We start from the raw sequence: 19,603 nt of genomic DNA, 5'->3' as shown, positions 1-19,603 counted from the left end.
GGGCTGGTGTGGCCCCAAAAGACTGCAGGGCCAGCCCCTGTGCCATGAACTGCACCCGCGGCGTCCACAACGCGGGACGGGCACTGACCGAGGGCTTGCCCTACGTCCCTGTGCTCGGGAATGTGTTGTTTCTTGTGAAAGGTTTTCTTCGGTTGGTTGTTTGATGTAATTTTTGTTTCATTGATTTTTTTGGAAAGTATTAAAAGATTTTTTTTTTTTTACTATGATGAGTTCATATGGTAACTCTGATTCCCTTATAACTAGGATATCCCAGCTTGTTTTGCACTCCGGCACCCTCAGCCTTGTGCTTGGGTGGTATTTGCAGAGAGAAAGGGATCCCAAAAGCTCCATCCCAAAAAACCTACCCCGTGCAGCCCAGATGAGAGTCCCCTCGCATCCTCCCACACCTCCTGCTCGCCCGCACAGGTGAGAGAACCCCCCTCCCATCGCTTTTTTCACGTAAAAAATAAATCCAATTTATTGATTAAAGTGAGATACATGATTCAGGTGCCGCGCCAGTTCCTCCACTGGGCAGCCACCCACACTGACAATATCCATAGGCACGTGACACATACGTGAATCACTTCCATATTTACACGATTCCCCCGGTTACAGAGCAGCCTACAACACACAAGTGTCAAGTTTTTGTGTCCACCTGGCCCTTGCCAGGTCCTCCCGCTGTCCCACCACCCCTGCTCATCCCCCCACTGTGCCTCAGCCCAATAAAACACCAAAAAAAAAAAAAATCACCGAATGGTTAATGCTGCAGAAGTACCCCCAGCGCCCTGGGGGCACGTAGCAGATGTCCCTTGCCAGGAAGGGCGACACTTCTGCACCCAAACCCAACCCAGGTGCACGAGCCTCATGGCCGAGCCCTGCCCAACCCTCCCTGCACAGCACCAGCGCTGGTATCAGCCCAGGAAGAGGCAGAGCCAGGGTCACTACACAGCAAAGGACACGGATATTGCACTTTTCCCACCCGCGGGGTGCCCTGGAGCTCCTACAAGCTGCACAGGCGCTGCTCTGCACAGCCTCCCCCTCCTGGAAGCAGCTCAAATGCCAGAAGTAAGCCCCGGGGGAGGTGGTTGCAGGGGACACGGTGCTGAAGGCTCCCAGCCTCTGCGAGATGCTGTCGGCAGGGAGGAGTCGAGCCCAGACAAGGGACCCCAGAGGGACAGCTCAGCCAACATCACCTCGCACCACTAGGAAGAGACATCCAATGGAGAATGCATTTGATCTCATCTGCACCCCACCCCCACAAAAAATAAAAAATAAAAAGCAGCAGAAAGGCCAGGAAACACTCCAGAGAAGAGGCTGGGCCCCCCGAGAGGAAGGAAAGCAGCAGCGTGGCAGGACAGAGCCAGGTGAAGCCCGTGCACCGGCCACAACGCAAGCAGCAAGAGGAGCAGAGGGAGAAGCACCAGCGAGCCGCCTCCTCCAGGGCACGGGAGCTGCAGCAGAGGATGCCACCAGGGAGGGAGTAGGACCAGGAGGGAAGAGGGGGGAAAAACCCACGCTGTTTTTCTTTTTTTTTGGGATTTGACATTCAGCAAGGGACTGCGGACGCAGCCGGAGCGCACCGGGGCCAGCTCGGGCACTGTAAACAAGGCGCTGGGTTTCTGCGGCGCGGGCAGCACGCGGAGCCCCAGGGACACCGCGGCCCCCTGGCAGAGCTTGGCAGTGCAGAGAGGGCTCCGCACACCTGAAATCCTAATGCTTCCGAAAAACCGTGCGTGGGACATGTGCGCTAGGAAACAGAACAAAACCCTTCCACGCCAGCCCTCTCTGTTCGGTGCCAGAGAGGGCTGGAAACAGAGCGGGGGCACAGCAGGAGCCTGCGCCCACTGGCGATGCTCGCACCCAGGGGTGCCATCGTGGGAGAGCTGGGGGCTCCCACACTGGCCCTGGGATGCTCCACACCTCAGACACTGCTCTCCATCCCCACGGGGCCGGGGCAAGGAGGCAGCTCCACGCTCTCCAACCTGAGCTGAGGTCTCTCTGTTGCCACAAAATAAAGTGCTGAGGGGTGGGAGAAGGGAGAAAAAGAAAACTGGCACGGAGAAGAGCAGTCCCTGTTCCCCACCCTGACTGAAAGGATGGGGGAAATACGGAAAGGTTGGGATTTAAAAAAATAAAAATAAAATCTACATGCCCAGGATTCCTCCCCCTCCCAAAATGCCTATTTACAGGAGTGCCGGGGGGGCTTGCTTTGCTGTGTCACCTGCCCCAGAGGCAGGCACTGCCCCAGCCAGGGCCAGATCCCTCCTCCCCAGCCAGACAGCCCCGTCCCAAACCCACCGGGATTTGCAGGAGAGAAGGGAGAGCATCCCCAGCAGCACCTGGCCCTCGTGCCCCCAGCAGAGCACTCAGAGGGGCCAGGGGGACCGTCACTGCACCAAGACGCTGGTGGCATTGATAACGGTGGCGGGCGTAGCCAGCTCCACCAGCGCCTCGTACGTCCCCACCACGAAGCCCACGAAGCCGATGAGGCTGATGGCCACGTCCTTGGCGATGACCAGGGGGTGCATGCCCTCCACGTAGTACGTGGCGATCTCCAGCAGCGGGGGGAAGATGAGAGCCAGGGCGCTGCTGCTGACGGAGCCCACCAGCGAGATGACGAGGTCCAGGCGCGGGATGAGGATGGCCAGCACGCCTGGGGAAGCAGCGGACAGGACGGTTAGCGAGGTGTGAAGGGAGCACGGCCGGCTCCAAACCACCCCCCTTTTACCCCAGTCAAAGCAAGCAAAGCCGTTGCAGGGATACTGTTACCCGCATGATACCTCTGCCCTTCTCACACACTGAACTTTGAAGAGATACCCCAGCAAACGGATGCTGCTTGCAGAAGAATCTCCAGCCCCATCAGGAGAGCCAGCACTTGCTCCCCCGCACCTCCCAGGTCTCTGCCTCGCACCTGGGGAGCTGTAAAGACTCAGAAAACCCACTAAAGCAGAAGGCGGCAGGAAAAAGCCGCATCCCCCCACCCCTGAATAAATCCGTGTGGTTTGCAAGCGTTTAGAACCTCTCCACCCCCGGAGCACCTACAGCACAGCCTGGAGGGGCAACATTTGTCCCGTAAAAACTGCAGCCAAGGAAAATCCCCCTGGGAGACTTCTTCCAGCTTCCAATTAGTGGCTGCAAACCCCCGCACGTTCGTGCTCCCTCTCCTCGTGCTCAGGGCAGGTGGAGGAATGGGGACGGTGCCTTCTCCTTCCAACCACCACCACCACCACAGCAGCTCCAGGCTCCTCCTGGTGCCATGGCCCACAAAACCCTGAGCCACCAACGGCATTTGCAGCCTGCCTCACTGGGAAAAGTGCAAAAGGACTTGGCAGAGCACCCGGGTACCGCAGCAGTAGGCTTTGGGTAGAGCATATAAAATAAAGGGTGGGCAAGGTCCCACTCTGCAGCTGGGAGCAATGCCTGCGGGCAAGCTCTGTACTTGAGTGCATTGCTACTGCTTTCTGGTCAAACCAAGTCCTCAGGAAAAGGCAGCTAGAGCTTTGCATGACAGAAGAGCATCCTTTGCAAGAAAAGCAGGCTTCAGCACTTAATCAGAATGACAAAGAGACATAGGTTGATTTATTGCTCAGATTAAGGAGACCCTAGACCTGTGGCAGCTACAGCCGCAGGGGAGATGGGTTGTATCAGTGCTCCTCACACCCCAGACATGGAACCAAAGCAGCCAGCAGGTCTCTAACAGAATCACTGGGGCATGCTGCATTTTCAGGGGGGTCAGCAGGCAACTGGCAGCTCCCACCAGCGCACCCAGCTCCAGGGAAACCCAGCTCCTCCAGCCCTGTGCCAGGCACAGCAGTGCTTCCGCACACAACAGCTCGATGCCAGCACCACCAAGGCCTGAGGCAGAAATAAGGGAATGTCTGGGCAATGCCCTCTGCTGGGCATTTCGAACCTTTCGGGCTTGCCCCAAAATGCTCTCCAAGAGCCTAGATGGTGGATTTGTGGTCGCACTGCGTTGGGCCCTTCTGAGCTGCCCCAAGCGGAGTGAATTCAGGGGTGAGCTGGATGGACAGAGCTCCAAGGGGACGCAGGACAGGAGGGTCCCTGCCACCAGGAACATCCCTGCTCCAGCAGCCGGCCGCTAACAGCATCCTCAGCCCACCCCACCCCGCTCTCTGGGCTCAAAGCAAACACGATTAATGCACCTCCACAACAGGCAGAGCTGAAGTACCAGCTGCAGCCCTCAGCCTCCAGGGGCAACGGTCACGCTTTCCACAGATATTAATTCAAAGGGTTTTTAAGTGTGCTGGTTTTGAAGTTGAAGCTTGAAAGACACCCATACACCAAATTGCATCCTCTCTTTGGAAGCCAAAAGCCATGATGCGGGCTTGTTCTGCGGCCACACGCTCACATGATGAATATTTATGCAGCCCCCCTAATTGCTTTTATCCTCGCCAACAGCCACAGCGATTTCTTACGAGGAAAGATAAGGGGAGGAGGTACAAAGCAACCAGCATCCCTCTACCAACGCCCAGCTGCCTCCCCACCCCAAATTGGGGGGGCACTACTGCTGCTGTTGCCTAAACCCGCCGATCCCTCCGCTCCCCTGGCCAGGCACACCCCAACGCCCGCAGGCGGCCCCGAGCTCGACCACCAGCGCTGGGGAGCTGGAGCACAGTGGGATTTCATCCCTCACCACGCTGGAGGGATAGTACACGAGATCAAACGCTCGCTGCAGGCACTTTGGCCCCACTTTGTGCTGGCTCCAGCTCTTCCCATGCAAGGGGAGGAGATGGCAGAATAAATAGCCCGCGCTCTTGCTCTCCAGCTGGACATGAAGAGGTTTTCCTCCTCCCTTTCTTAAGGAAATGAAAGGCAAAAAGATCAAAGGTGGCTCTTCTCAAAACGAGCTTTGAGCAATTAAGGGACTGCGGGAGGCGCCTGCCCCTCGCCCTGCACAGCCCTGCTGCTTTCTGTGCCCCAACCCAGCTCCGGCCGCCACCAGAATGGCTCGGCCTGGGGCAACCCTGGCTGTACAGAGACTGGGGGCCGAGAGGCTGGAGAATCTGGGGGTTTTGGTTGATGGCAAGTTGGATATGAGTCAGCAGTGTGCCCTGGCAGCCCAAAGGGCCAGCTGTACCCTGGGTGCATCAGGCAGGGCCCTGCGGGTGGGTCGAGGGAAGGGGTTGTCCCGCCCTGCTCGGCCTGCTGCGGCCTCACCTCCAGCACTGCGTGCTGCTTTGGGCACCACAGTATAAAAAGGACAGAAAGCTATTAGAGAGCATCCAAAGGAGGGCTACAAAGATGGGGAAGGGTCTGGAGGGGAAGATGTGTGAGGAGGCACTGAAATTGCTTGGTTTGTTCAGCCCCGAGCAGAGCAGGCCGAGGGGAGGCCTCATGGCGGCCTGCAGCTCCCTCACGAGGGGAGCGGAGGGGCAGGCGCTGAGCTCTGCTCTCTGGGGACAGCGACAGGACCCGAGGGAACGGCATGGAGCTGGGACAGGGGAGGGTCAGGCTGGGTGTTAGGGAAAGGTTCTGCACCCAGAGGGTGGTCGGGCACTGGGACAGGCTCCCCAGGGACGTGGTCACAGCCCTGAGCCTGCCGGCGTTCAAGGAGTGTTTGAACACCACTCTCAGACACACGGTCTGATTTTGGGGTGGTCCTGTGTGGAGCCAGGAGTTGGACTCGGTGATCCTTGTGGGTCCCTTCCAACTTGGGATATTCTATGACTCTAAGATCTCAGAAAGCAGCAGCACCCTGCTCTCAGGCAGCTCCCCCACCCCCCAGTTAGCACCACGCTCCGCTCAAGCCCAAACCGGAGCCACTGGAACGCGGGGCCAGGTCTCTGGTGCTCAACTCCGGTGCATCAGCAGCATCACGCTGTACAGAAATGCTCTTTTTTTGGTGGATGACGCCTGGAAGCTCAGTCAAGCATCTCAGCTGTGCTGAGAACAGCAAGCATTTAGCCTGCAGGAATCAAAGCCAGCCAAAAATCAGATAATCCTGTACTTCAGTGACCTAGTGCCCCTTAAGTTTGCACACAACTATCGTTCCCAGCTCATATTTTCTCCCTTAAGAAGACAGATAGGTCAAACCTCCTTCCCAACCTGCTAAAATCATGTATTCAGCTGAACTTTAAAAGCATAGGGGCAGCTGCACACAATGACTTCTGCAGAAAGCATTGGGCTGCACCTCAGCGCTGCAGACTCAGAATCAGGGCAGATTACAGCCCTCCAGGAGGCTGAAACGACTCTGAAAACTTACAGATCTTAAAAGCCATCTCCAGGGTTCCCAAACCAGCCAGGTCCAAACACTGCCCTCCCACGACTGTGGCAGATCAACAAGCAATGTCAGACTGTGCACTGGCACTGCCCCGAAAGCTGTGCATCATTCTGCAGGGAGAAGCCTACAGTCCCCAGAGAAGCTAGAAGATGCAAAGAGGCATCCCAGAAGGACTGACATCTCTAGATCTGGCCAGAACACCAGGAAAAGCCTTCCAAGATCTCAACTCAAAGCTAGAGGAGCAGAAGGCACTTCCAAGCCGTGCTGGTTCAGCCAGCACGTGGGGCTTGATAAGTCTCCTGCCAGCTCCACACCCTTCCAAAGGTCCAGCAGGCTCCGGTCTGGGCTGCCCACACACCGGACCAGCTGCTGGGATGTGTCATATAAAGCTTGATGGGACTGTATAGCTCCTCTAAATTAATTTGGACATTCTCCACCCCTCCGCAGAGAAGACCGCTCCCACGCAGAGGGACAAAGGCTCTCAGACAGGCTGCTTTCTACTCACAGGTCACGCTAACCAGGGCCACCCTGAGGAGTAGGTTGACCACCCAGCCCCAGCGCTCTGACACCCGGGCGACGAGGGGAGGGATGATGATCTCGGCGGGCACGTAGAACTGCACGGCGTACGTGAAGAAAATCCCAAAGGAGAAGAGCAGCTTGACAGCTTGGTATAACCTGCAAACGAGAAGGAGGGGACCGGTGAGATTCGCTCTTGTTCCAACCCCCGTGGCATCAACAGCAAAAAGCAGAGCAGGAGCACTCTGCCAAAGAGTTGTGTCCTAGCTGTCTCTTCCTCTAAAAACCCTCGCAACAAATTAAGGGTGATGCATTCATTTCACGGAGACACTTCTTGTGCCAGAGATATCAGAACCTCCAAGCCCATACCTAATTAGAGGTTTCAGCCCTGGCTTTGCGTAAGGAAACAGCAGGCCAGCAGCCTCAAGCGTTGCTTCCCCTTGAGAAATCTCCTGGGCACAGATGTGAAGGGCCACTTCAAAAAATAAAAAAAGGCACGGGGATGGCCGATATGTCTCTGCCCACGGGATAGGAGCCTAACTTGCCCCTTGACATGTCAAGGCACCCGTCTACTTTTGTAGATGCTCCTGTGTGCAGCACTGCTGTTGACCACACCACGTAACACATCTTCCAGGTATGTCACCACTTAACGGAGAGATACAGGCTCCGTGCTGCCCTCCCCACTTGACCAGGATGACACTGCAAGGTCTGCAGTGCCACAGGGTGGCCTTCTTCCTGATTGCCAGGCATGGACAAGCATTTCCTAACACAGATACTCAAGTGTTAGGAAACAGTCCTCACCGGAGACGTGGCAGATAGCACTGATACTGCCTGCAGACTGCAACCCCGACTCTCGGTCGGTGACCCAGAATGAAGTTCCTTCTATCACCCATCCCCAGAGGCGATGGTCCCCTTGAACTTCACTAGCGAAATCCTGCTTCTGAGCTGAAGAAAGGGAAAAAGCTCTTTTCCCTGTTTACAGCCAGGGGGAATTTATTCTCTGCCTTAAGACGGGAGATAAAGAACACCTTCTGAGAGGCTTATCAGCTCCAGCCATGAATATTTCACTGATTTCAGTTACCGCTGAGTAGAGGGGGAGGACTGCACTGCCAGCATAAGTCTGGGCTTACAAAGCAAATGCAATGCACACATCACCACTTCCACCTGCAGCTCAACCTCCTCCACAGAACTACGGAGCAGCTGTTTTCATAATGCTGCATAATGCAGCAGGGGGCAAGCGTGGCTGCAGGAGAGCCAAAGAGCCACCTCCCTCCCGTCTCTGCCCTGAGCTTCCCGGCAGCCAGAACAAGGCTCTGTAAAAGAGGAGCGATATCTGGTTACATCACCTACAGCCCTACCTGTTCCCCGAGTCAAAGACATGCTGACCAAGCAGGAATCGGGGCTTGTAAAGCTGCAGCTGGAGCACTGTGTCCAGTCCCCTAGGACAAGGCAGACATGAAGCTACCAGAGCAAGCTGAGGGGAGGCTACTGAGGTAGCTAGAGCTGGAGCACACGATGTGTAAGGAGAGGCTGTGAGACCTGAGTTCGTTCAGCACGAAGAGAAGGTGAAGGAGGATATTATTACTGGCTTCAGCTACCTAATGGGAGAGCACGGAGAAGGCAAAGCCAGGCTCTTCTGAGCTGCACAGCAGAGGTACCAGAGGCAGCAGGACAGAGCTGCAGCCCAACGGGGTGGCTCAGCACCAGAACATGGCCCCAGGGAGGTGGGGACTCTCCATCCCTACTGACGTTCAAAATTTACGTTGGCTGTGCTTTGAGTAGGTGGTTGGACCCATTGACCTCACGATACCCTCCACAAACCAAATTATCCTGCGATCCTATAGGCAAACAAAGCGAAGCTATCAGAAGAGTGCAGAGTGCACCCACTCGGCCAAGCATGCACCACGCACGACTTGAGTGCACGGTAGCCTTGAGCCATGCATCCCACGCTCTGCACATCCCATAGCTGCGTTCTCAAGAAGTGAACGTTGTAAAGCAATAAAGCGCTCTAAGGCAATCCGTTTTTAAGAGATGTTATTAAAAAAAGGCACCAAGTAAGGCTGGGTCCTGATCCTGCACAGGTCAGGAGCCAGGACACAGAGCTCAAAGGGCAGCTTAAATACCAAGAAGAGGGAGAGCTCTAGGGTTAGCCTTGACCCACGGAAAACTCAGGTGCAAGTGGGGTCTGGAGAGGCACTGCTTCTCCACCTGGAGAGCCACCTGCTTGCCCAGGACAGCCACACCAGGTCACCCTGACAAGCTGTGCCCTGAGGTATTTCAGCAAGAAATGGGAAACCCTCCTCTGACAGTAAGCTCTGTCATTACACACCTCCAACCGGCCGTACGCAACCGAGCATCTCCCCCCTCGCTGCAGGGCTTCTTCCCTTTTCAGATGGTGGGGTGAGGCAACCTTGCTAGGCTGCGAGGAAGGATTTCTGCAGAGCAGCACAGTGTTTCAGGGAGGCTGTGGTTAGACCTGGGCACCGGGAACCGACACACTCCTCGCTCGAGGAAGCTGCGGTCGTAGAGAAACGAGGCTGGAAAAGTCCTTAGTCATCCCCTACCTCAACGACTGCCAACAGGCTCAGCAAACGTGCTCCTAGAGACCTCCAGGCGGCGGCTACAGGGGAGCGAGGCTGCAGCATCTCCTCCACGATCCCTGCCCTGTCTCCCACGCTGCAGGCAAGCCCCGTGATTTCTCACCCCCAGCCCTTCTGACCAGCTGCTGCAGCCCGGCGCCTTTTTACTGGGGAGAAAACCCGCTGGCAAAGCAGAACTGGCAGAACACCCATGTCAAGAGCAGGCCTTCACCCATCACCCGTGGGGCAAGGCATGCAGGGGAAAACAGCGTTCAAGGCTTTAGCCTGAGTTTCCCAGCCCTTATTTTAACAAGACAGATAACGCATTTCCAAGTTCAGTGTTTACAGCCTCCATCAAACGTTTTGCCAGGAAGAAACAGGCACGATGACTGAAGTGTTTCATGCTCTGAGTCACAACAGACCGCAGCACTCCTTCCCCAGGGGCAGCCCTGCCATGTTCCAGGGCTTCCCTGTGCCCCGCTTCCCTTCTTCTGCTCTCCCTACGTGCCTCCCCCCAAGAAAACCACTTTGACAGAAAGATATTCCTAGAAACACGCATTTGATACAGGATCTTGCTCGCCCCAGACCCACGCCTGTGCAGCATTAGAAGGCCAGGATGTGGAAATCCAGCAGTGACTCAAAAATCTGAGTCCTGCCCAAATCTGCCCAGGCTGTGGGGAAAAGGCAGCAGGTCACAGAGCACAGCACCGAGCAGCTGCTGACCGAACAGAGGGCAGGGCTGGGGAAGGGGACAGGCACTTCTGCTTAAATTCTCACTTCGGTCTCTTGCCGGATTTAAAGCCAGTGAAGACTTCAAAGAGAAACTTTTTAAACTTCACAGCCACCCTAACCAGCCTGGTAGCACCCCGAGAAATCATTTTGCCACAGGACAGCTTTCCAAGAAGCCTCGTGGCGTCCAGACCAAACCTCAGCCACAGCTCCGCACCAACACACAGAGATGCTTTTGGGCAAGCGGCACCTCTGCGGCACACGGAGGACACGAGCTTCTCTGCAGCCTCCTCCCTGCCTGCCGGGCAGAGGCCCCAGGGCAGCGTGTGGTGGGAAATAACAGAGGTGGGGTTTTGCAAGACCTTCTCAAATATTCCCAAGCGGAGCAAGCTGGGAAAGGCCTTTATTCCCAACATCTGCATGCCAAAGAGCCTCCACGCTTCTCGTCACAAAGGCAAGAGAAGCTGCTGGCATTTCTCCTCCAGGATGGATACGGAGCCGCTGCGCCGAGCACCACCTACCCCCAGGGGCATTAGCGGCCGAGGGAGGTGAAAGCCAACACGAGGAACCAGAGAAGGTGAGGCAAAGGAGTTTGCCCTGACACTTGTGTGCAGTTCCCACAAGTCCCACATCTTTACCCCCCCATTTCCTAACTCATCTCGGTGGCTGGCGCTGGTGTGAGCTGCCAGAGCCATACGAGAGGCTTTGCAGGACAGGCAGGTTGGAGGAGCTGCAGAATTCGGCCCCTAAGGGAAGGGACACCCTCACGGCCACAGCATCCGCGTACAAAGCCCCAGCTCGTGATGAGCTGTGAGGTGCTTGGCTGCAGAGCTTGGAGTGGGAGTTGGAGCTCCGGGGCTGCAAACAGGGAAACACAGCCCATGGGCAAAACCGCCGCGTCTCACCCACACCGGGAGCTCCCAGCTTTGGGTTTAGTTTTCCCACGTGCTTCATTTGGGGAAGAGAAGTGGTTTGGTGCTCTTCACGGATCACCTGGTACAGCCACCCAAGGGCTGTATTCAACGTCTCGACTAGATTCTCCGGCCAGTTTTGGCCCTCCCCAGCTCCCCCAGATGAGGGGACCCAAGGGGTGCCATCCCCAGCTGGGACAGCTGCTCCCCGGCCCCCCGGCCCCCCGCGGGGACTCACCAGCAGTTGGGCAGGTTGAGCGTGATGCTGGCCTGGATGCTCGCCCCGAAGCGCAGGTACCCCAGCACGCTCAGGCTGATGTACAGGACGGTGACAATCGTCATCCCCACGTAGAGTATCAGCGGGAACTGCCGGGGGTTCTTCATCTTGTTTTCCAGAGGCAGCACCTGGGGGAGGAGGAGGAGGATGGAGCAGCAATTTTCCCCCATTCCTCTGCACCCCCAGCCCCACGGCTGAGCACGGCACCTCCGCACCGAGCCTGGAGACCCCAGCTGGAAACCTGCTGCACTGGAGACGTGACCCTCTGCTCAAATTCGAGACTTCTGGGCTTGGCATGGTAAGTCCCCAGCAAGGGGACCGTGTACCTCGCCAGGGGCTGTGCCCATGGGAGCCCAGCACCTCAGGGCGATGCTGCTCACCCCGCACCCCAAAGCGGCACGGCCATGCCCACTGGGATGGGCCTGTCCTGATCCCTTATCTTATTTTCCCCAGCAGACACTGGAAAGGCTGAGACACTTTTTCCTCTCCCTGAAAGTTTGTACAGACAGGTTTCAAACAGGTAGGACAATAAAAAAAAAAAAAAAAACAGAGGAGAAAAAAGGAGCAGGGACAATGCCCCATCTTTACCAGTACTTGCTTCAAGAATTTCAACAAACATTTTTATAGCTGTCCTTGGGTGGTGGTGATTTCAAGGAGAGACAGTGGCAAGACCAGAACAGCTTTTATTTGCTTCCCCACCTCCAAGCTGTGCAAGGAAAAAAGAGCGTGCGCCTCACTGCCAGCAAGAGATCTCTGTCCTGGGCAGAGCATTCTGTAAATACTCCTCCTGGAATGGATTTGGCACGCTCCAGCCCCGTGTTTACATAGCCAGCTTACATTAAGAGATGAAAACATTTTTTTTCTCCTTTGAAGGGAGCTCCCGGAAACAACCCACAGCATCTTAGCGAGCCATTAAGCCTTCCACCCACCCGGCCTTCTCCGCAGCTGCTCTATTTCCAGCACCTCATACGGGAGGCACAGGTAAATCCAGCTCCGCGGCAGGCTCGTGCCGTGTGGCTGCCGAAGGGAAGTCACGCTGCCTCCCAGCACGGTGGGGAGGAGCGGATAACATTTTACCGTGCCATGCCTTTCGGCCCCCCGCTTCGGGATTCAGCCTGGAACAAGAGCCAGGATGCCTCCTGCTGCACAGGTCGGCCAGCAGAGCTAAATGAAGCTCCCAGGAGAACCTTGCCTAGCTCCCTTCAAAGCAGCAACCAGCCTCCTGAGGTTCGGAGCTTGTGCTCCTCCAGCCTCAGGTGGAAGCAACAAAGGCTGAGCCAGGAGCTCCCGGAGATAGCCTGGAGCGAACGGCATCATCCAGAGCCTGGGCTGCTGTCAGGGAAGCTCAGCTGCAAATACAGCTGCAACGCGGAGAGGGCCCCGCAGCAAGCCCGAGCGCAGGCTGAGCCTCCCGTGCAGGCAGCCCCGCTGCCACACGCCGAGACTTACCACCCCGATGCCTTCAAAAGCAAAGATGGCCGTGCCAAAAAACAGAGGGTAGGTCTTCCAGGCTGCTACCAGGGGCAGGTCGCTGGGATCGGGAATGTCCTGGAAAAAAAAAAAAAGCCCACGCCGAGCTGAGAGGCAGGGAGGACGCAGCCCGTTCCCACAGCTCCCCGTCGCGGCCCCATGGAGCAGAGGGCAACCGCCATGCCCGCGGGACCAGCACCACACAGCCCCGCTCCACCCTCAGCACCACACACCACCACCTCGTAAACCACAGGGAGCCGCAGCGACAGCACACGTACCCTGACGATGTACTGGTAGATGACCACGAGGCTGACCAGCATGGCCACGTTGGCCAGCATGGAGAAGATGGACAGCACCTTGAGGTTCTGGATGAACGACAGCAGCACCACAAAAGGCAGCAGGGAGAGCATGTAGAGCCGGGAGTCCATGGTGGGGGTCAGGGCCACCGTCCGGTTCGAGTGGCAGTCGGTGGTGGTGCCGTTGGCAGCGGACACGACCTGGGGGGGCAGAGGGATGCTCCGGGAACCCCATCGTGGTCTGACAGCCGCGGATCTCGGCAGCCCACCCCGGGTGGCTGGGATGACCGCCCCAGCTCGTTTTCAGAGGCAGCTAATCGATTCGAATCAAAGCAATGCAGGTCTTCAGGTGGTTCTCAAGCAGATCCCCGTTGCTCCAAAGCAGTTTTCCAAACCAAAGCTCTGCCCAGCACGGAGGCACCGTGCCTGAGCTACCACCTGCACCCTCGCTCCCTGCCTAACGCACTACTCCCCGCCACAGACAGAAACGAGCAACATTCCCCTCTCTCCACCCGAAAAAAATCAAAAACTGAACCCAAAGCAACCAACAGAGAAGGGGTAACAACAGGCACTGCCACGGTGGTAGGGACCAGACCGCTGCTGCAAGAGCAGAATTGGAGCAAGCAGGGGGAACGGTGCTCAGCAGCATCCGCAAGGCACGGAGCTGCTGCCAGCTTCTTACAGCCCGGCAGCCAGGCAGGCTGAGGGTTTCTGTTTATTTTCCTCTCGACGCCCGGCAGAAGGAAACTCTTCGCTACACCATGTAATTAACCTCCAGAGCCGTGGGATGAGGCAAAAAACTGGAATGCAAACAGGACCGAGCGAGGGAGTGGAGAGGTTCACGCCAGGTCCCGGTGGCCATCACACACTGCTCGCTCACAGGGTATCAATAAACCAATTAGCCGAGCTGGGCACGACACCAAAGGCACAATTCCTCCTCTTTCACCCCATTTCTGCCTTCCCTCCCCAGGAACGAGCCTCAGCTTCTCCTGGCCAACACAGGCAGCTCCAGCACCTCTTCACAGGGAGCAAACGAGGACCCTCAGGCAGACGGTGCCCTCCAAAACACCCAGACACAGGACTCGTACCTTCCTGAGCAGCTGCAGCCCCAGAAACCAGACCTTTTGTGAAGGGCAGGGCTGGGACACGGGAGCTAGGCGCAGCCCAGGCTCCTCCACACCACCCAGCCAGGCTCTGGGGGGCCTCTCCCCGCCTGCTCACAGAGCAGGAGCAAGCCTCACCTGCCTCAGGTTGTCCGCCAGGAAGACGAAGTACACGCAGCAGAAACCCAGCTGAGTGAGGATCAGGAAGAGCCCCACCACACGCCTAGCAAAGAGAAAAGACCACTTGTTAGAGAGGTAACCTGGAAATAGGAGCGCATGTGGCCTGCCTGGGGGCTCGCCTCGAACATGGCAGTGATGCTCCTTTCCCCGGAGGCCGAGACGTGCAGGTCACTTGTCCTTGATGACTGGAAGAAGAGAATTCTATCTCCCTCTAACCTCGCAGGCCTCAGGCTCTCCAGTCCCCCCTCCCAGCCCCTCAGCGGGGTCAGGACCAGCCCCAGGAAGATGCTCCCCAGTGCCGGGAGGTCCCTTCGGTGACTACCGAGGTGAGGCAGCCGCGCTGTGGGCGTTATTTACCCCTTCGTCACGCTGCAGCCGCTTCTCCCAGCCCACCAGTACCACACTGGAGCAAGGACACATCCCTTGGGACTCACCTGACTGGGGACAGCGCTAAATCAAATATCCCCAGCGTTACCTTCCGGGGGGGGGGGGACACCGAGCACTGGGGGCAGGTGACCAAACACCGTTCGGTGAGCCAAATACCGTTTTGCATCCCTGGCCCCGGTCTGCCAGCACAGCCCCGGGACCGGGCGGCTCCTGCACCCCAGCAGCCGAGCGCCCCGCCGGGGGGGTCAGGTACCTTCCCCAGACGGCGTGTGTCCGCAGCCAGGCGCTGGGGGTGGACTCCAGCCCGTACATCACGGCTCCTCCGTAATCCACAAACTGCTTCTGGAATCTGCCCGGCACGGAGAGAGAGGAGAGGCATCAGCCCCATCTGCTGGCTCCCACGGCAAACAGTGGCATTAACGGGGAAATAGTTGGTGAACGAAGCCCCAGAAGGTGCCCGGCTGAGGCTTTGTCATGGGCAACTTGCCACCGGGAAGCTTCAGAAAACTGACAGGGGGTGGTGGGAGGGCTGGGAGAGCCGCAGGAGCTGTTCCTTACCTGTAGCAGAAGTGATGGGCGCATTTCACCAGGATGCTCATGCAGTGCACGGCCACGATGCCCATCACCAGCAGGCTCAGAGGACCCAGCTGCGGGGGAAGAGAGGGGGAAGGCTGCACTCTGACGGCCGAAGGCAGAGCTGCAGGGTGGGGTTTACGCGCAGACGGCACCTGGTACCCGAGCCCAGGCGAAACCCAGGCAGGAGGAACCAGAGCACCCCCTGATCTCGACACGGCCAGAGCCACCAGGGGAAGCCTTGCAGAGGGAAAAAGTCCGTGGCCCCACAGCACAGGACCGGACCGATGGCCGAGGGGCTCGTTACGGGCGTGCTGCGCACCCGGGGCCCACGGGCATCGCATCAAGTGGGCACAGAGGCCGCACGGGCTGCGAGCTGCCTTACCAGGATGCCGGCATTCTTCAGAGCCAGAGGCAGCCCCAGCAGCCCCGTGCCGATGTTCCCCTTCAGGAGGTGGATCAGGGTCTGGTACCACCTGAGGGACGGGAGACGCCGAGATCACGCCGGGGCAGAAGCATGCACCCAGAGCGCACAGACACAGCCCTCGGGCCTGTCTGGGGGCCAAATGCTGCTCCGTGAAGCTGGGGCAAACATGCACAAGGCCCAGACCCTATCCACCAAACCCAGCTGGAAAGGAAGGAGCTGGGAAGGACTGGAGGTGAAGATTGCAGTCTTCTAGTTTACAAACAGCTTTTGGGTGGACTTCTGCAAAACCAGCTTCCAGGCAAAACCCAGCACGTGAAACCCCACAGGCAGCGAGCCCAGCATCACCGGGGAGCCAAACCACGCCAGGCAGCTGCCTGCTCAGTCCCAGCAGCCCCCGAGGGATCCCCCAAATCCACCAAACCACGGCCCCACCGCCACCCTCCGGCACAGCAGCACGGAGCCACCACCGGTTGTTCCCCTCCACCCCCGGGTGCGGGACGAAGCCCAGGAGGGCAGGAGGAGTCACTCACGTGGTGCCGTTGGTCTCCCCGAAGCGCTGGTAGGACTCGGGGTGCGCGAAGCCGTTGATGCCCCCGGGCGGGCTCCCCTCCGGCGTGACGTCCGTGGAGCTGTAGTCGTTGTAGTCCTCGCTGCGCAGGCGCCGCGTGGACATGGTCCCTGGGGATGGAGCCGCGTCAGGGGCAGGAGGGGAGCCCAGCTCCACCGCCCCCGGCCCGGGCTCCTTAGCATCAGCCATGGCAGGGAGGGACGGGCTGCTACTGCCGGAGGCAGCGCTCCCGCAGGGCTTTTATAGGGCAGCCTGCCCGCCCCAGCAATCAGCCAGCTGCCGTGCCCCGAGGTCAAGGACCCAGGGCACGTTGCCCCCCCCGGCTCTTCCTCGAGGCTGGTGTCCCCGTTTCGGGCACACCCGCGTGGGCGTCCCTTGCTCTCACCAGGAAAAGTTTCCTAACACGCTTTTTTAGATTTTTTAATAGTTACAAGTCAAAAATTTGATTGTGCTCCACCAGGCTGGGGCACAGCCCACATGCAGACAGCACACCGCTCACCCCAAAGCTTTCGGAGCCATGGACGCACCCACGGGACCAAGGGGCTGCCCAGTGCAGCCCAGCGCACTCACTCCAGCCCAAACCCAGCTCCTGCATGCCCCACAAAGTCCTTCAAGCCCCACGAACAAAGTCCTGCAAGCCCCACGAACAGAGCTCCTGCCCCTCGGCTTCAGCTGACGAGCCAGGGGCTGCTTTAACTCCTGCACGCACCCCAAGGAGCTCCTGCTGACCTTGCACAGCCCGCTCCAAACCCAGCACTCGCTTCCTCTTAAGACACCAGCGAACGTCCGAGGGAAGGGCAAAGCCAGCGGCGAGCTCCCAGAGCTCGGAGAGGACAGCGGGAGCCCCAGGGCAGCACCCGCTTTCGGCTGAAACCTCCTCCCGCGTTTGCGCAAATGCCCGCAAGGAAACCGAGCGCCACCGGGGAACCGCGCCACGCACCCGGCTCCGCTCCCACCCGCAATAACCCACGGGAGCAGCAGCAGGGGAGGAGGACGGGGCTGCAGGAGAGACCTGAGCACAGTCTCCACCTCATCCTTAAGGCAGGGAAAGACAAAAATCTCGTAAAAGAAATAACCCTACAGCTGCTGGCCGCTGCTCCAGCTCACCAGACGCGGACACCAAGCGCCGTCCCCACAGAGCCTCCCCTCCCTGCCACCTCCCACACCCAGCCCAGCATTGCCGAGGCCTCCCGACCTCCCTCCGTTTCTGCCACCGCGTGCAGGATTTTTCTTCTTCCTTCCCCTCCGGTGGCCGCTCCGCTGCAGCCCCTGCCCGAGCTCAGGAGGATGCTCCGGGGATGCGCAGGCACCGCTTGTCCCCAGGGGAAAGGTGACAGCGACGGGCGAGCACGTGCCGCAGCAGGGCCAGCCTCCTGCCCCGCAGCCCGCCGGCTCGGTGCCTCCGCAGGGCTCCCGCTGGGCGCCACCAGGGCCACCGCAGGGTCCCCAGACGGGACGAGCCCTGCCTGCCCCGTCCCACCCCCGAGCGGAAGCGGCAGAGGCGCCGCAGCCGGGCTCCGCTTCCTGCGGGGCGGCTCCGCACGCACCCCCGGGTCACGCGAGCACCCGGCCCTGAGCCAGGGGAAGAGGTCCAGAGCCGCAGGCAGCCCTGACAGTGGGGGAGCTGGGACCCGGGGCGTTTACTCAACGCAGCCCCCGCGTCTGTTCCGCATCCCAGCCGGCCACGCTGCTCCGGAGAGGTTCAACGGGCTGCAGCGTCGCCGCTTCGCCTCCTGCAGCTACGGCTGCGTGGCGCGAGAGCAGCCTGCAGAGCCGGGCCAGCCGCGCTCCCAGGCTGAGGGCAGCACAGAAATCGCCCCCGCCCAGCCTCGCCGCTCGCGGCCCGGCCACGTAACCGTGCCCGGAGCCGGCTGAGCCGCGCGCGAAGCCAGCGGGCAGGCAGGGAGCTGGGAGAGCCGCGGCGGTAGTTTACACAAGGCGAGCTGCAGAAGCCATTCGTCATCGGGGCAGGGCAGGGACACCGGAGGCTCCGCCGAGCAGCCAGGGCTGCTGCCAGGCACCGAGGCAGCCGAAGCCAGCACGCGGGGCCCGCACCGCTACGGGGAGCGGAGCCCGGAGCTGGGCACCACCCCGACCCCAAATCCCCAGCCACCTTCACGCGTGCGTTCCCCCCCCGCACACGAGCAGCCCTGCTGCGGCTCACGAAGCAGAGGCAGGGGCGCTGCCAGCCCCCCGTCCCCGACATCCCCCGCCCCAGGCAGGACACGCAGCCACCGGGAAAAGGCTTTGCTAAACGGGACGAAACGGGACCTAGGCGCGTCCCAGCCACGGATTTTAGCACGCTGCTGCCTGCAGCCCATCGCGGTGGGACTCAACGGGGCGCTGCCACCGCCACGATGCCCTTCTGAACGTGCCCCACGCACCGCACACACCCCCCACACTGCACCCCATACAGCCCATACACACCCCACACTGCACCCCACACTGCCCATGCACTCCACGCACCCCATACACCCCATGCATCGCAACCCATGCACCCCACGCACTTCGCGCACCCTGTGCACCGCACCCCATCCCATGCACCCCACCCACGCCATGCACCCCACACAGCCCCCGCACCGCACCCCCAAGCACCCCACAGGCTGCCAGCACCCCCGTCCCCTAGAGCTGCCCCCGCAGGGTGCCCCCCCACACCCCACACACCCCATATACCCCATGTACCCCATATATCCTACACCCCATATACCTCATATACCCCATGTATCCCCTGTACCCCATATACCCCACACCCCATATACCTCATATACCCCATATATCCCATACACCCCCACCCCATATAACCCATATATCCCATGTACCCCACACCCCATATGCCTCATATACCCCATATATCCCATATATCCCCCACCCCATATACCCCACATATCCCATACACCCCACATCCATATACCCCCCACCCCATTACCCCATATACCCCATATATCCCATATACCCCACATCCCATATACCTCATATACCCCATGTACCGCCTGTACCCCATATATCTTACATACCCCGTGTGCCCCACACCCCCTATACCCCATACACCCCCTATACCCCATACACCCCCTATACCCCATACACCCCCTATACCCCATACACCCCATACACCCCCGTACCCCCGCACCTCGCCGCCGCCCCCCGCCGCAGCGGCCCCGGCCGGGCGCGCTCGCTGGGCCGCGCAGTCACGTGACACCCCGCTCAGCTGACCGCGCCGCCCGGCCGGCCTGCCGCCGCGCCTGCGCACGGAGGGCAGTGAAGGCGAGGGGCGTGGCCACGAGGTGCGGGCAGGTGGGCGTGGCCGCGGGGCGACGAAGTGGGCGTGGCGGTGGGCGTGGCCTGGCGC

At 59.3% G+C, this 19,603-nt stretch overlaps 1 protein-coding gene across 2 annotated transcripts; it reads right to left on the bottom strand.

Annotated features, from left to right (window-relative positions):
- Positions 1–1,519: 1,519 nt before the first annotated feature.
- LOC106032892 (proton-coupled amino acid transporter 1-like) lies at positions 1,520–19,530 on the bottom strand. Of its 2 annotated transcripts, none has more exons than XM_013176103.3 (11): positions 19,385–19,530; positions 16,220–16,367; positions 15,648–15,738; positions 15,248–15,336; positions 14,943–15,038; positions 14,261–14,345; positions 13,002–13,220; positions 12,703–12,801; positions 11,215–11,381; positions 6,747–6,916; positions 1,520–2,653 (listed from the first exon to the last, which is right to left on the bottom strand). In XM_013176103.3, the coding sequence occupies exons 2-11, from the start codon at positions 16,360–16,362 to the stop codon at positions 2,388–2,390; spliced, it is 1,425 nt and encodes a 474-aa protein (XP_013031557.2). In that variant the 5' UTR covers positions 16,363–16,367; positions 19,385–19,530; the 3' UTR covers positions 1,520–2,387. The 2 variants fall into 2 exon arrangements, with proteins under 2 accessions (XP_013031557.2, XP_066861542.1); XM_067005441.1 differs by having other exon boundaries at positions 19,377–19,401.
- Between the last annotated feature and the right edge of the window lie 73 nt (positions 19,531–19,603).

This window comes from Anser cygnoides, chromosome 14 (genome assembly GCF_040182565.1).
Source record: "Anser cygnoides isolate HZ-2024a breed goose chromosome 14, Taihu_goose_T2T_genome, whole genome shotgun sequence".
Taxonomy (NCBI): domain Eukaryota; kingdom Metazoa; phylum Chordata; class Aves; order Anseriformes; family Anatidae; genus Anser; species Anser cygnoides.
The sequence above is the reverse complement of the archived record's forward strand: the minus strand, read 5'-3'. Positions and strand labels throughout refer to the sequence as shown.